The sequence below is a fragment of the Gekko japonicus genome, unplaced genomic scaffold (assembly GCF_001447785.1).
Source record: "Gekko japonicus isolate JY-2015 unplaced genomic scaffold, Gekko_japonicus_V1.1 scaffold11, whole genome shotgun sequence".
Taxonomy (NCBI): Eukaryota; Metazoa; Chordata; class Lepidosauria; order Squamata; family Gekkonidae; genus Gekko; species Gekko japonicus.
In genome coordinates, this window is record NW_015166418.1 from 307,712 (window position 1) to 320,563 (window position 12,852).

General features: G+C 44.3%; 1 protein-coding gene across 1 annotated transcript in view; it reads left to right on the forward strand.

Annotated features, from left to right (window-relative positions):
* MGAT4D (MGAT4 family member D) overlaps positions 1-12,852 on the forward strand; it is a 76,689-nt gene that overhangs the window by 35,566 nt on the left and 28,271 nt on the right. Inside the window, exons 4-7 of the mRNA XM_015411576.1 lie at positions 1,660-1,793; positions 4,114-4,160; positions 8,312-8,425; positions 11,852-11,927. Of these exons, the coding sequence (XP_015267062.1) occupies positions 1,660-1,793; positions 4,114-4,160; positions 8,312-8,425; positions 11,852-11,927 (371 nt within the window). The remainder of the gene's footprint in view (positions 1-1,659; positions 1,794-4,113; positions 4,161-8,311; positions 8,426-11,851; positions 11,928-12,852) is intronic.

Here is a 12,852-nt window from a genome sequence, read left to right on the forward strand (position 1 = left end):
AATGTCATCCCCCCCCATGCAGTGCTCCTCAAAGTCTCCCAGGGGGTCCAGGCCTGCAGCTGGTAACCCTAAGATACACACATGGAGCTTTCCTGACAATGAAGCCAATGGGGAAATCTTTCCTTGTGGGCCTATCAAATATGAGTGAGAGCTCCCATGTGCTTAAGAAGTATCTCAGGATGGTTTTGGTTTCAAAATTTGACAGTAATTAGTGGCATTTGATTGTTGCTTGAAAATCTACTTACAAAGACAGGCCAAATATACTGTTATGAATATTGTGTACATTTTTTTTCTTTAAAAATAATTTGTGCATAAAACTGAAGACAATTTCTGTGCTTCCCATGTAGCTTTGATACTCTTCAGTAGACTCCGTCTGTTGTTGCGTGTTCATTAGCATTTGGAGGAGATAATATTTATTGTTTTACCTGAATGCTCGCCTTTTGAACCAATGGGCCAAAAGCTGCATACGTGAGCAATTAAGAGGTAGTTCTTGATAGGGATGCCAGCCTCCAGGTGAAGCCTGGAGATCTCCTGGAATTACAGCTCAACTCCAGATTACAGAGATCAGTTCCCCTGCAGAAAATGGGTGCTTTGGAGGATAGACTCTGTGGCGTTGTATTCCACAGGATAAAACTTTGTTGGTCTTAAACGTGCTACTAGACTCAGACTTTGTCCTGTTGCTTCAGACCAACACAGCTACCCACCTGAAACTTTCTTTACTATATGCCCAAATACTCTGCTGTAGCATTGCTGTGGTGAGTCAGGACACCACAGGCCGACCTGAGGTGGGTCACAAAAAAGGCACAACCATAATTTTTCTTTTTAACTTTTTTCAAAAGGGAGTTGCAAGAAAGAGAGGGAACACAGGAAGATATGAAACATGGAAAGAGATAAAAAGAAAGGAGCAGGAAAGGAGAGAACAGACAAATGGAAAGTATAATTTTAAAAAATGAAAAGTAGGGCTTCTGTAGCAAGTTGAGGTTAAATGTGGTCCTAGAATGAAAAGGATGACTTTGTACGACTAGTCTGGCAGCTCAGCACAAAGCTATTGTAAAATTCTGCCTAAATGCTTCTAGTTCACTGAAAACACATACCCTGCCACATTTTTAAGTCTCATGCTGATAAAAATGTGTGGGTTATTGCTGCTGTCTCTCCTATTTAGGGGGTTAATTTGCTCACAGTAAAGGACAGTCTAATTAAAAGAGATCTAAATACAAAAATCTGATGAAATAAGCAGTTAGTCCAAAATAAGGAAGTATCCTGACTGAAAAACTATTGGCTCAGACCAGTAGGTTAGGGTATAGCCAAGGACTTGTTATAATGCAGTGGTTCCTAACATTTTTGGTATGGTGACCCACAAGACCCACATAAAATAAACAAAAAATTAATCAAGAAAACTGTAAAAGCCCGGGACTCACTTTCACAGGCATCGTGACCTGTCAGGACCCACAGGTAGAGGAACACTGGTATAAAGCATGAATGACATTTTCCCATCTTACTGAATAATTTATTTAAACTAATTTATTGATTTCTGTGACCAGGTCCATCATTTGTAGTGTCATGTTAAGAATATTATGTTGTTGTATCCTCTCCACTGTTGTATCATTATGATCAATAAAAGCAGTTGTATTTTGAACCAGTGCCATTTTCTCTGCGTAGTGTCCCTGGTAATGGGGATTCCCACAGTGCGAAGAGAAAAACAAACTTATTTGATGGACACACTGAATTCCCTTTTCTATGAGATGTCGGCAAAACAGAAGAATGATTGTGTGATAGTTATCTTTGTAGCAGAGGTAAGACGTTATGAAATTTTAGAGTTAACAGAAAAAAAATGTAGAGATTCTGTTTATACATAATAGTTAGCAATCTGTGCTGTTTACTGGCAACTGGAGCTCTTTTATTTAAGCGTTTTTGTATCAGCACAAGTAATCCCCTCCTTATTCTCATGAAAAGTGAACTTTGGCTAACACCTGAAATCTCTTTAATTAAAGGCAGGAAACAAATATGATGGGTCAGCCATATGATAGCCACAAAGTTCGTTTCTGGGTCTAAAAAGTGCTTAATTTCTTCTCCTCCTGCAGATGATGTTACAATCTATGCCCACATAATCTTTCCAGATATTACTATTGAGCATAAAAAAGTATTTCTTCAGAAAAAGTATCTGAGTGACTTTTGAGTTTCAGCAACCAGTATTGTACAGTAAAACAGAAAGGGGGAAACCCCCACAATGTTCACAAGAGTACAATGAAACCTGATGAAATGGGAAGCCTCTCACTTGATTTTAAAAGATATATAATAGTGTAATCTTATCCTTGAGTACCCTCTGTGGGAGGACAGGATTGCCACAAAACTCTACTGCAGCAGCAGAACACATTAGGCTACTGTAGCAAATGATACCGGCATAGTGATAGTGTTACCATTGCACGGCTTATATATGTAATTCCAGAAGAACCTACAACAGCCAGACACCACTGATAAAAGGGACAGGGTTGGAACTGTGGTGGATGAGGAGCAAAGGTTAGCTGGAATTCTATGCTAGTTCAGAAGGTGGTTCCTACCTCCATTGAAGGCATAACATTGCACCAACAACAGAGACCACAGAAAGTAAAAACACTTCCTTTTGAGCTATTGGGAAGCCCAGGATGCCTACCACCCCTTCTTCCCTGCATATACCTCCCCCTACCAGCTTATAACATTGTGACTCTGCACCAAGCCTCAGTAAGATGTCTTCATGACCAGCACACAATGAGAGGAAGCACTGGTGTCTTTCATTATCACACTTCCTGTTATCACTTTCACGTGTTACCTCTCTGTATTTTACAAACATGGGGGGGTGAAAGCTAAGTTAAGGCTAGGGCTGGAATCCTAACCACACTTACTAGGGAGTAAGCCCCACTGGGCTCAGTAGGCCTTAGTCACCAAGTTTAGGATTGCACTTGTGAGTTTTAAGTAAGACAGAGGTATAAGCTATGCTTCCTTACTTCTCAGTCTCAGGTCTGTGGGACCTCAAATATGTTGACTTTTAAATCTCAGAAGATTCCCAGTAAACCACCTTTGAGACCTTAATTCATGCAGCAGACTTAGACCTTTCAGAGTCTAAATATCCCTGAACAGGCATACATCTTTTTCAAAACAAAGAAAGAGAATAATGGAAACATATGTGCCAAATGGGATTAAATCATGACAACCTTACTAATCAACAATTCTTACAAGCTCATTTTTAAATGTATTTTTAAATGAACAGTACAATACATATAACATATGAAAAATTATAAATAAATTTCACAGAAAACTACAACCTTTGTTTCTTCTTGTATAAAAATCCAAAACCTTTGAAAAATTCATCAATAGGAACTAAGTCCTTATATGCAGAAAGTTCATCAAATGGGAAGAGTCTTCTTAAGGAGAAGAAGATACATTGCACACCCTATTAGTGTATCCTAATTAGAGGAAGCCAGTTTTAAAGCAAATGTTTGGCTGACTGTGCAGATGAGGCAGGGCAACAGATGCAATCCCACCCCCCTCTCTATATATACTTTTGTGTTTACACAGTGTGATCTCAGTAAGATTTTAAATTTGTGGTGAGATGCAATGCCATTGAACATATGCACACACTTGGCATGCCATGGGAATATGCCCTAAATTCTTTATTTTAATTTCTCATCCAAGTGCCACTAGCTTGGAACACTAGGAAACTATCTATAATGGATATCCTGAGGCAAGGAAATGTTACTCATGGGAATTTTCTCACCAGCAGGTTAGAGAAAGTGTGTGACTTTTTATGATGACCTCAGATGCCCTTTCAATGATGAGAACCAAATCAAGGGGACATAGTTCATTGCACTTATTTAGCAGGTATAAGATTTTTTGAGAGCAGTACTTTAACAATTACAAATAAATGTACATGGGTTAATACACATTCATAATAAAAAATTGTAGCGAAGCAGGTCTTTTCTCTGGAATGTGTAGTGCATCCACACAATAAACACAAGTTTGCTACATTAATTTTTTTACAAAGAAAATGAATGAACATACAGATTTCCCAAATGGGCACTTAGTATAACTTTCAGATTCAGAAAAAAACAGAAATATTGATGTTTAACTTTTTTTTAGGTGGATACAGAATATGTTAACAGCATTGCAGAAAACATTAGAAGCAGGTAAGTTATCCATACTGTCACAGTCTATGACAGCTTAAACATTAATCAGGTTAACACGTTTTTTAAAATACCTGACAAGTAAAAGTTTACTGATCAATAATAATACAGATTTTCTGGCTTGGATCCTAAGGTGCCATTCCATCTGTTCAGCAGCAGCTCCTGTGATGGAATGACTTTTCCATCAGTGGGGAGGGGGATTTTTGCTGATTTCTGCCCCCTTCTTGCTGCTGACCCCCACTTTTCCCCACACAGTTCCTGGGGTCCACTGAACTGCCGGTGCACAATTTTAGAAGCACAGAAAGTAAGGTTGGCAATTGGCCATGAAAAAAATGTCCTGTCCCTTTAATAGAGCTTTCATATGCAGAAATGTGCAAGTGATGCTTTTTATGGCATGAAACTAAACAATATCAATTGCAGCAATTAAAGGGACATCTAGAGTTGTTGTTGTTTAGTCACACAGTCGAGTCCGACTCTTCGCGACCCCATGGACCAGATCCCGCCAGGCCTTCCTGTCTTCCGCCATCCTCTAAAGTTTGCTCAATTTCATGTTCGTTGCATCAATGACACTGTCTAACCATCTCATCCTTTGCCGTCCCCGTCTTCTTTGACCTTCAATCTTTCCCAGCATCAGGGTCTTCTCCAGTGACTGCTCCCTTCTCATTTGGTGGCCAAAGTATTTGAGCTTCAGTTTCATTATCTGGCCTTCCAGGGAACAGTCAGGGTTGATTTCTTTTAGGATTGACTGATTTGTTCTTCTTGCAGTCCAAGGGACTCTCAAGAGTCTTCTCCAGCACCATAGTTCAAAAGAATCAATTCTTCGGTGTTCGCCTTCCTTATAGTCCAACTCTCATAGCCATACATGACTACTGGGAATACCATTGCTTTGACCATGCAGACTTTTGTTGGCAGGGTGATGTCTCTACTTTTTATCATGCTGTTTAGGTTCTAAACAGACCAGTTTAAAAGTTGGCGACCATAAGGTTGTAGTGAGAGGGAGGAAGTGGGGAGTGGCCTGCTTCTAGCACTATTCCTCTCCCATTGCTTAGCATCCAAGCCTCTACAATGTAATGAATACAAAAGGAAAGATAGCCAATAAAGTAACTAATTCCAATGTTGTCATGCGTAACACTCAAGGAGACTGGGGGGGGGAAACATTCGTTTTACCAAGTTTAGCAGAATCCTTTAGTTGTACTTCAGCGGGTCTAGCTTATATTTCTTATCTTTAAGTATCTCTTAGAGAGCTCGAATTTGAGACTACTTCCCAAAGAATTTAAAAGCACCCCCTGCATACATAGAAAACTGGATTCAGTGACCTTAATGCTATGGAGCAAGGAGCAATCTCTGCTGATATCTAGGCATTTCTAAAACCCTTTGTTTGGTTACTTGGAGCAGTTGTTCTGCTTTTTTTCTAGGGACTGTGGATTTTTTTATAACCTTCCACTTTAATGTAATAAAGCAACCCATTTCTTTGTGATGCCAATCAGCACAGAATAATTGTTCTTTGAAAGGCTGAATTCAAATGTGACTGTGGCTCTACTGAGGCCCTTGTTATGAAATGCAATTAAGGTCTAGATTACACTACAGTTTTTGGTTCCTCTTAAACTGTTCCACCCACAAAAGATGTATATTTTACGGGGGTGGGGGTGGGGGTGAAGTGGCTGCTTGTGCAGTAAAATAGGTGAGCTAGCCAGGAAAACCTTTCAAACAGATTTTACAGATGAAACATTGTATTGTTTCTTGCTGCTTGGTAAAAGTGATGGATGTATGGACAAAGGAAAACTTAAATTCAGTGTAAGATGTAGAATAAAATGGCATCTAGAGAAATGAGTACCACAGTTAATATCTTCATTCCATTAGCATTATATCTGATTCTCAACATGGTCTCAGCTGTGGGTCCTAAATCATGCACAGGGGAAAAGAGATTTGTCTACAGAGCTGGGATAGCCCCCAGGTTTGCAGCAAAAATCTGAACATCTTTCCAAAAGGGAAAGGGTTTTTCAGTCTTTAAAAGGTTAAACAAAAATGAGATCTCATGATGTTTGGCCACAAGATCTCAGCCACCATGTTGGGAGTTGCTTAACAGATGCACTGGAAGGGGTGGGGCTCTGGGAGGAAAAGGCAGCCACTGCCAGGGGAAACAGGTACTGAATGCTGGCAATGTTTGCTTGGGATGCGAAAGAGCGTAGCTATGTCATGGGCTTGCCCAGGGCTTTTTTTGTAGAAAAAGCCCTGCAGGAACTCATTAGCATAATAGGCCACTCCCAACAGCAGAAACTCATTAGCATATTAGGCCCCACCCTGACAGCACAGCTCATTAGCATATTAGGCTGCAACCCCATGTTACCAGAAGTGTGGTCATCCAGCCACACCCACCTTTTGCTTCTTATTCTGTTTACCTTGTTTGTTGTCAAGACCCAGGGCTTTTTTTATAGCAGGAACTCCTTTGCATGTTAGGCCACACACCCCTAATGTAGCCAATCCTAATGAGTTTCTGCTGTTGGGTGTGGCCTATTATGCTAATGAGTTCCTGCTGGGCGTGGCCACCTCGGGAGCCAGCCGGAACTCCGCTCCTGTGCGTTCCTGCCCAAAAATAGCCCTGGGTCTGCCTACCTGTTAGTCCTCTCTGCCTGCCGTCACCCTTGCCCTTGGCAGAAAGCAAGGATGGAGGAGAGGGAAGCGGGAGCTGCTGCCAAGCGCCCAGGCCCGTAGCCTGCGTGGGGCCCACGGGGCCTGGCCTTCCCGCTGGTTTTGCGGGCCCCCTCCCCTGCTCCCCCCTCCCAAATCAGTGCTGCCGCTGCCACCGCCTCCTTCTCTGGGCCTGACTGTCAGGGTCCCGGCTCCGGCCACAGCCCTTCCTGCCTTGGCGGCGGCCCGCCTATCGCTTCCCATCCCCGCCCCCGGCGGTGGGCCCGCCTCCCCGCCCACCCAAAAGCGGGGGGCTGACCGGCTGGAGGATGATGGAACTCTCTGCAGTCGCTGCAGCCTGAGAGGGGAGGAGAGGCGAGGCGACCCCGGCAGCAACAGGCAGCGCCCCCACCGCCCGCGCACCTCTGAGACGCAACGCGGGCGGCCCTCCTCGCCACACGTGCGCCGGCCGTGCTGCTCCGCTCTCCGAGAGGCAAAGGCACGTGTGGCAAGGAGGGCTGCCCGCGTTGTGTCTCGGAGGCGCGCGGGCGGCGGAGGCGCTGCCTGTTGCTGCCGGGGTCGCCTCTCCTCTCCTCTCCTCTCGGGCTGCGGCTGCAGAGAGTTGCATCGGCCAATCAGAGCCGGGACCCTGACAGTCAGGCCCAGAGAAGGGGGGGAGGGCATTACGCCACTCCCGGTGATGTGTGTGCGGCGCGCATGCTTTGCACGCACACACACACTCCGCCCCCCCTTTCCCCAGGGCCCCCCCACGAGGAGGGCTTTAGCTACGTCCCTGCAGGCGGCTCATGAGCCAAAAAGCCGGAGGTAGTGGCACTGCAGGTGTGTGTGTGTGTGGGGAGGCTGGCTAGCAAGTGAGTAGCCAAATGAAAGAGTGGGGGAAGGGGTTAGGTTTCCTCCTCACATCTCGTAGGTCACCCACTTGTCTTAACATATTTCTGAATCTGTGACTTATTCTGTTTTTTTTTTTTTAAAAAAAAAAACAGAACAGAACAGAGAACCTTTATTTGGCATACCATAGATAAATCAAACAGGGGAGAGTTTAAGGGTAGGTACAAAGAACAACATCAATCAAAATTCCCAATATCTCAAAAAACACAAAACAGTCCTAACATGGTTTACAAGATTTACAAAGTATTACTCGTGACTTCAATACATAGGTCAAAAATTCTGCGACAGATAGTGTTGTTGCTGGACTCTTGTCTGCTAGGAAAAAAGATAAGTCCCTATCCAGAAAGTCTCTCTGCATAGGGAAGAGAGGACGAATCAGGATATTGCGCATAAAAAAAAAAACGTACCCAATCACCATCCTAATGCTAGGAGTTCCTTCATTATTAGTGAAGCAATTCTAAGCAAGTCTACTTGAAAGTAAGTCCTATTGTATTCAATGAGGCTTACTCCCAGCTGCTCATAAACACATACAAATATAGATTCATTATCCTATAAGTAATATGTGTCTCTTTACATCTGCTTGCAGAGCATATTATATTTTGTTTTTCTTTCTTTAGCTTCCCAGATGAGGTTCTTTCTGGAGCCCTGGAGGTTATTTCTCCTCCTGCTTCCTATTATCCCCAGCTCTCCAATCTGAAGGAAACGTTTGGAGACTCAAAGGACAGAGTAAGGTATGAAAAGCAGCACAACTGCCTTCTCAGGCAGAACTTCACTGAACATTTTTTTTTAATAATGAGGTTTATTTATGTATTTTAAAATATGTATCTTGCTTTTTGAAACAAATCAAACTGCAAATGTAAGCTAAAAACTGCACAGGCTAGAATCAAAATACCTGTCTACAGAAGGTCCTTATTATGACATTTATGACAGTCACAGAAGTTCTTCTGACTCAGCAGGAACTTGTGACTCAGAAGGAACAATGAAATGAAGAAACCCTTGTTTTGTCATTAGGGATGGGCACGAAGCTAAAAATTCCAGTTTGGTTAGGGGCAGCACCCAAACTGAACCCTGAACTGAGCCAAAAACAACCTGAACTGAACTGGCCAGTTTGGATCCCCCTTTCTCCCAGCCGTGAGAAAGGGGGGGATCTCTGCTAGCCATTTAACCCATATGTTTCCCTTCCCTCACTTCAAAGTTCGCAGTCATTTAAACCTGCCCTGCTGTTAGATTTAAATGGCTGGCCACGTGGGGAAGCGACCTGCCCTGCTGTTAGGTTTAAATGACTGACCGCCGGGGGGGGGGGGGGGGGGGGGAAAACGTGCACCGCGGGGGGGGGGGGCGGGGAGCAAAACTGACTGGTGAAATGGCTGGCAGGCCATTTCAGCCTAACTCTACTGGCTTGCACGCTCTGAGTACCAAGTTTCAGAAGTCAGGCAGGGTGGGGTCATTCAGTCCAAAGTCAGGGTTCCAGAAGTCAGACTAGGCAAGGTCGTTCAGTTCAAAGTCAGAGTTCTAGAAGTCAGGCTAGGCAAAGTCATTCAGTCCAAGGTCAGGCTTCCAAGAATGGCTTAGTGTCTATAGTATGCATTGCATCCATGCCTAACAGCCTCTCTTAGCTGGTTTTTATAGCCTCATGCCTAAGGGTCATGCTTGCAGCCAGTTGGTCAGAAGTAATCCTGCAACTACGCATCTTTGTCAGCAGCAAGCAGCTGGCATCAGGCCAGGAGGTGTGCACTATGCCTTCTTGTCTGTAGTTCTGGTCTCAGCCTCTGTCTGTGGCACTCTGATGGTGTAGGCAGTACTGGTGGGCTGAGGTACTGAGGTAGAAGGTACAGAGGTTCACTTGCTGAATCAGGGCTGGAGAATGTTGGTGTCTCTGCACCAGCTGTTGGCTGTGAATCCTGACAAGCCGGCATCTCATTCTTTTGCTGATCAACTTCTGTTAATTCAAGGCTGGCTACATGGGGCTCTTCTCTTGAGGAGTCTTTTTTATTGCTGAGCCCTGGCTGACCCACAATACTAACAGGGGGGCAGGTGTGCCCATCAGCTGTTAGGCTGAAATGGCTGCAAGCCATTTTACCAGTCTGTTTAGCTTCCTCCCACTTTGAAGCAGGGGGAGTGAAATGGGCTGGTGAAATGGCTTGCAGCCATTAAAACCTAACCACCATGCTGTAAGGACCTGCCCTGCTGTTAGGTTGAAATGGCTGGCAGCCATTTCACTAGTCCATTTCGCTTCCCCCTGCTTGAAAGCAGGGGGAAAGGGAAACCAACCAGTGAAATAGTTCACAGCCATTTAAGCCTAACAGCAGGGCAAGTGTGCCCGTCAGCTGTTAGGCTGAAATGTCTGACAGCCATTTAAACCTTACAGGTTTAAATAGCCCAAACAGGCGAACCAGGCAAAAGTCCAGTAAATGTTATATTTGGGGGCTCCAAACTGGCCTAGTATGAGCCAAATTTTGGCTCATGAACAGGTTCATGCCCAGCCCTATTTGCCACAATGTGTTAGTTTTCTGGCAATAATGAAAGCCACCAAGGTCTTTATTTCCCTGTCTCAGCAACTGAGGGGGTACATATTGAAGGGGGTGCATATTGTGCCTTCAGACATCGCAGACTCAAGCCATAAAAGGGTTTTAGTTTGAAACGTAACTGGAGAGCTCTTCAGGTATGTATTGTCCCATTTAGAAGACATACCACCACACTCTTCAGTAGCAGTGCCACATACAGTACTGTAGTGGTCAAGCTGAGAAGCTGTCAAAGCATTCAAAACAGGAGCTATAAAATTAGATAGTAGCAAGAATGAGCCCCCTCAGTCCTGCCCTGTTTACAATGCTGTGTTGTGCTGCTCTGCCACTTACAATGGTACACCTCCTGTTTCCCCTCATTTCCACTGCGAAGGAAGAAAGAAAAAGCACCTGTTCCCTCTGGCTGCCCAAAACTTCTTGCCATTGTTCCCCTGGAAGAGTGGCCTGGTCCTTCCAAGAAGGTCCACTGATCCTGCCAAAGGGGGCCCACTACTGTTCTGGACTAGCCCCAACTTTGGTGTGGAGCTGTGCTGCACTGCCATTTATGGTACTGGCAACCTCTCCCTCCTTAGGAAGAAAAAGAGTGCAGAGCAGCTGCTGCTGGTTGTTCCTTCACCCACCCTTCCAGGCAGGTGAGCAAGGGCTGATGGTGGCCAGGAGCAGCTGCCACCCCATTCATGAAGACTGATGGTAGCATTCATTGGCTGAGAAAACAGCCACAGGTGGGTGAAGGAGAGACACACACAGAGAGACCCCTCATCACTGGCTGAGTAAGGCAATAATTGTAGCAAGTAGCAACAGCAACAGCCTGTTTGTGTCTGAATGAGGTGTCAAAAGAGAAGTGGGAGGGAGCATCAGAGGGCATATTTTCACCTCCCCCAACCCCCGAAGGTGGCTCTGGTAGCTAGATCCTTATTTTTCCAGAAAGGAATCAGCTTACATACTAGCCAAAGCTGATGAAAGGCACTCTTAGCCACAGCCAGTACATTAGCATCCAGGAAAAATAACAGATCCAGGAGCAACCCAGTAATTAACAGACATATCCACCTATCCCATCAGTGGTCCAATCCATCTTGTCTGGATTGATATTCAGTTCATTTATGTTCATTCAGCCCATTACTGGATCATTCCCGCAGCTGTTCCTGGATGACACCACCACACCACAGATGGAAAGGACAAATAGAGTTGGGTGTCATTTGCAGATCACAGCAACACCTGAACAATCTTTTCAAGCAATTTTATACAGAATTTTTTTAAAGAAAAGAAATTAATTCCTGCAGAACCCCACAGGGTAATTCCCATGAGGAGGAACAATTGTTTCCCAATATTATCTTCTTAACCCCTACCCCCAAGGTAGAAGTGGATCAGTGGGCCTCCTACTCCCAATTCATACAGTCTGTCTAGACAACACTGTGGTTGATGGTACCAAACACTGCTTGAGAAGTCCAGAAAAATCAATGGAGTCCCACTCCCATCATGAAGTTTATCTACCAAGTCATGCAAGGTAATCTCATCCTGAACTCCAGACAGAAACCTGATTGAAATGAGTCCAGATAAGAGTTTGTCTAGAGAGAAAGAACAGAAAGTATAAAAATAAGCTCTTTTTAAAAATCAGAACTTATCGCTTCTATTTAGGTGGAGAACAAAACAGAATTTGGATTATAGCTTCTTAATGCTGTATGCCCAACCAAAGGGGACATTTTATTTACAGGTATGTTCAGCAGCTCCATACATACCTACATTGATTAAGATGTGTGTGTTTTTTAAAAAGAAACTTCTGGAATAAATATCAAATACTAATTACTCTTTGGGGGGTACTTGCTATATTTCTGTGATTTCTAAGCCTCAATCAGGGTGATTTAATAATTTTGCGATGTACACAGTTATCACACAAAACTGCCTTACACTGAACCAGACCCTTGGTCCATCACAGTCAGTATTGTCTACTCAGACTGGCAGCAGGCCCTCCAGGGTCTCAGGCAAAGATCACCTACTACCTGGTTCTTTTAACTGGAGATTCCAGGGATTGAACCTGGGATCTTCTGGTTGCAAAGCAGATGCTCTTTTACCTCTCTCCAAGTGCATGGTATCCACATGAAGAACAATAAAAAAGTTTTAATTGAAAGGTCATGCTTTTCAGAAACTAAATTCTATATAATAAAGGTTTCTAAGATGCTTCTCTCCAGCCTTCTCAAACCCTTCTCCAGTGTCCTAGCAACCTGGCTGTCTTTTTATCCACCGTCCCAGTCTCACTGATAAAGTTGCTACAAAGATTTATACTAAATCTGTAATGGTCCCGGTCCCATGGGCTGGATATCGTGGGGGGGAAGCGTGGCTGTTTGCCCCAAAGCAAAGTAATGCGCGGCAGCCCAATCACCTGTCCTGTCAAGCTCCCGTGGTTAGGTCGTTAGGTGCCAATCACACGGCTATCTTGCAGCATGGCAAAGAAGCGGCGTGGCGCGATCACACTGGCAATCGCCAGGCGCCGCTTATGTGGCAAACGGGATTTTTTTCTCACTGACATTTGTGCGTGCGCATGATTCTTTATGCGCATCCTGTGGAGACTTACAAAAAAACCCATCCGGTGTGCGACAGGACATGGACAGGCACTGGATGCCACAGGATTCCAGTGGAAA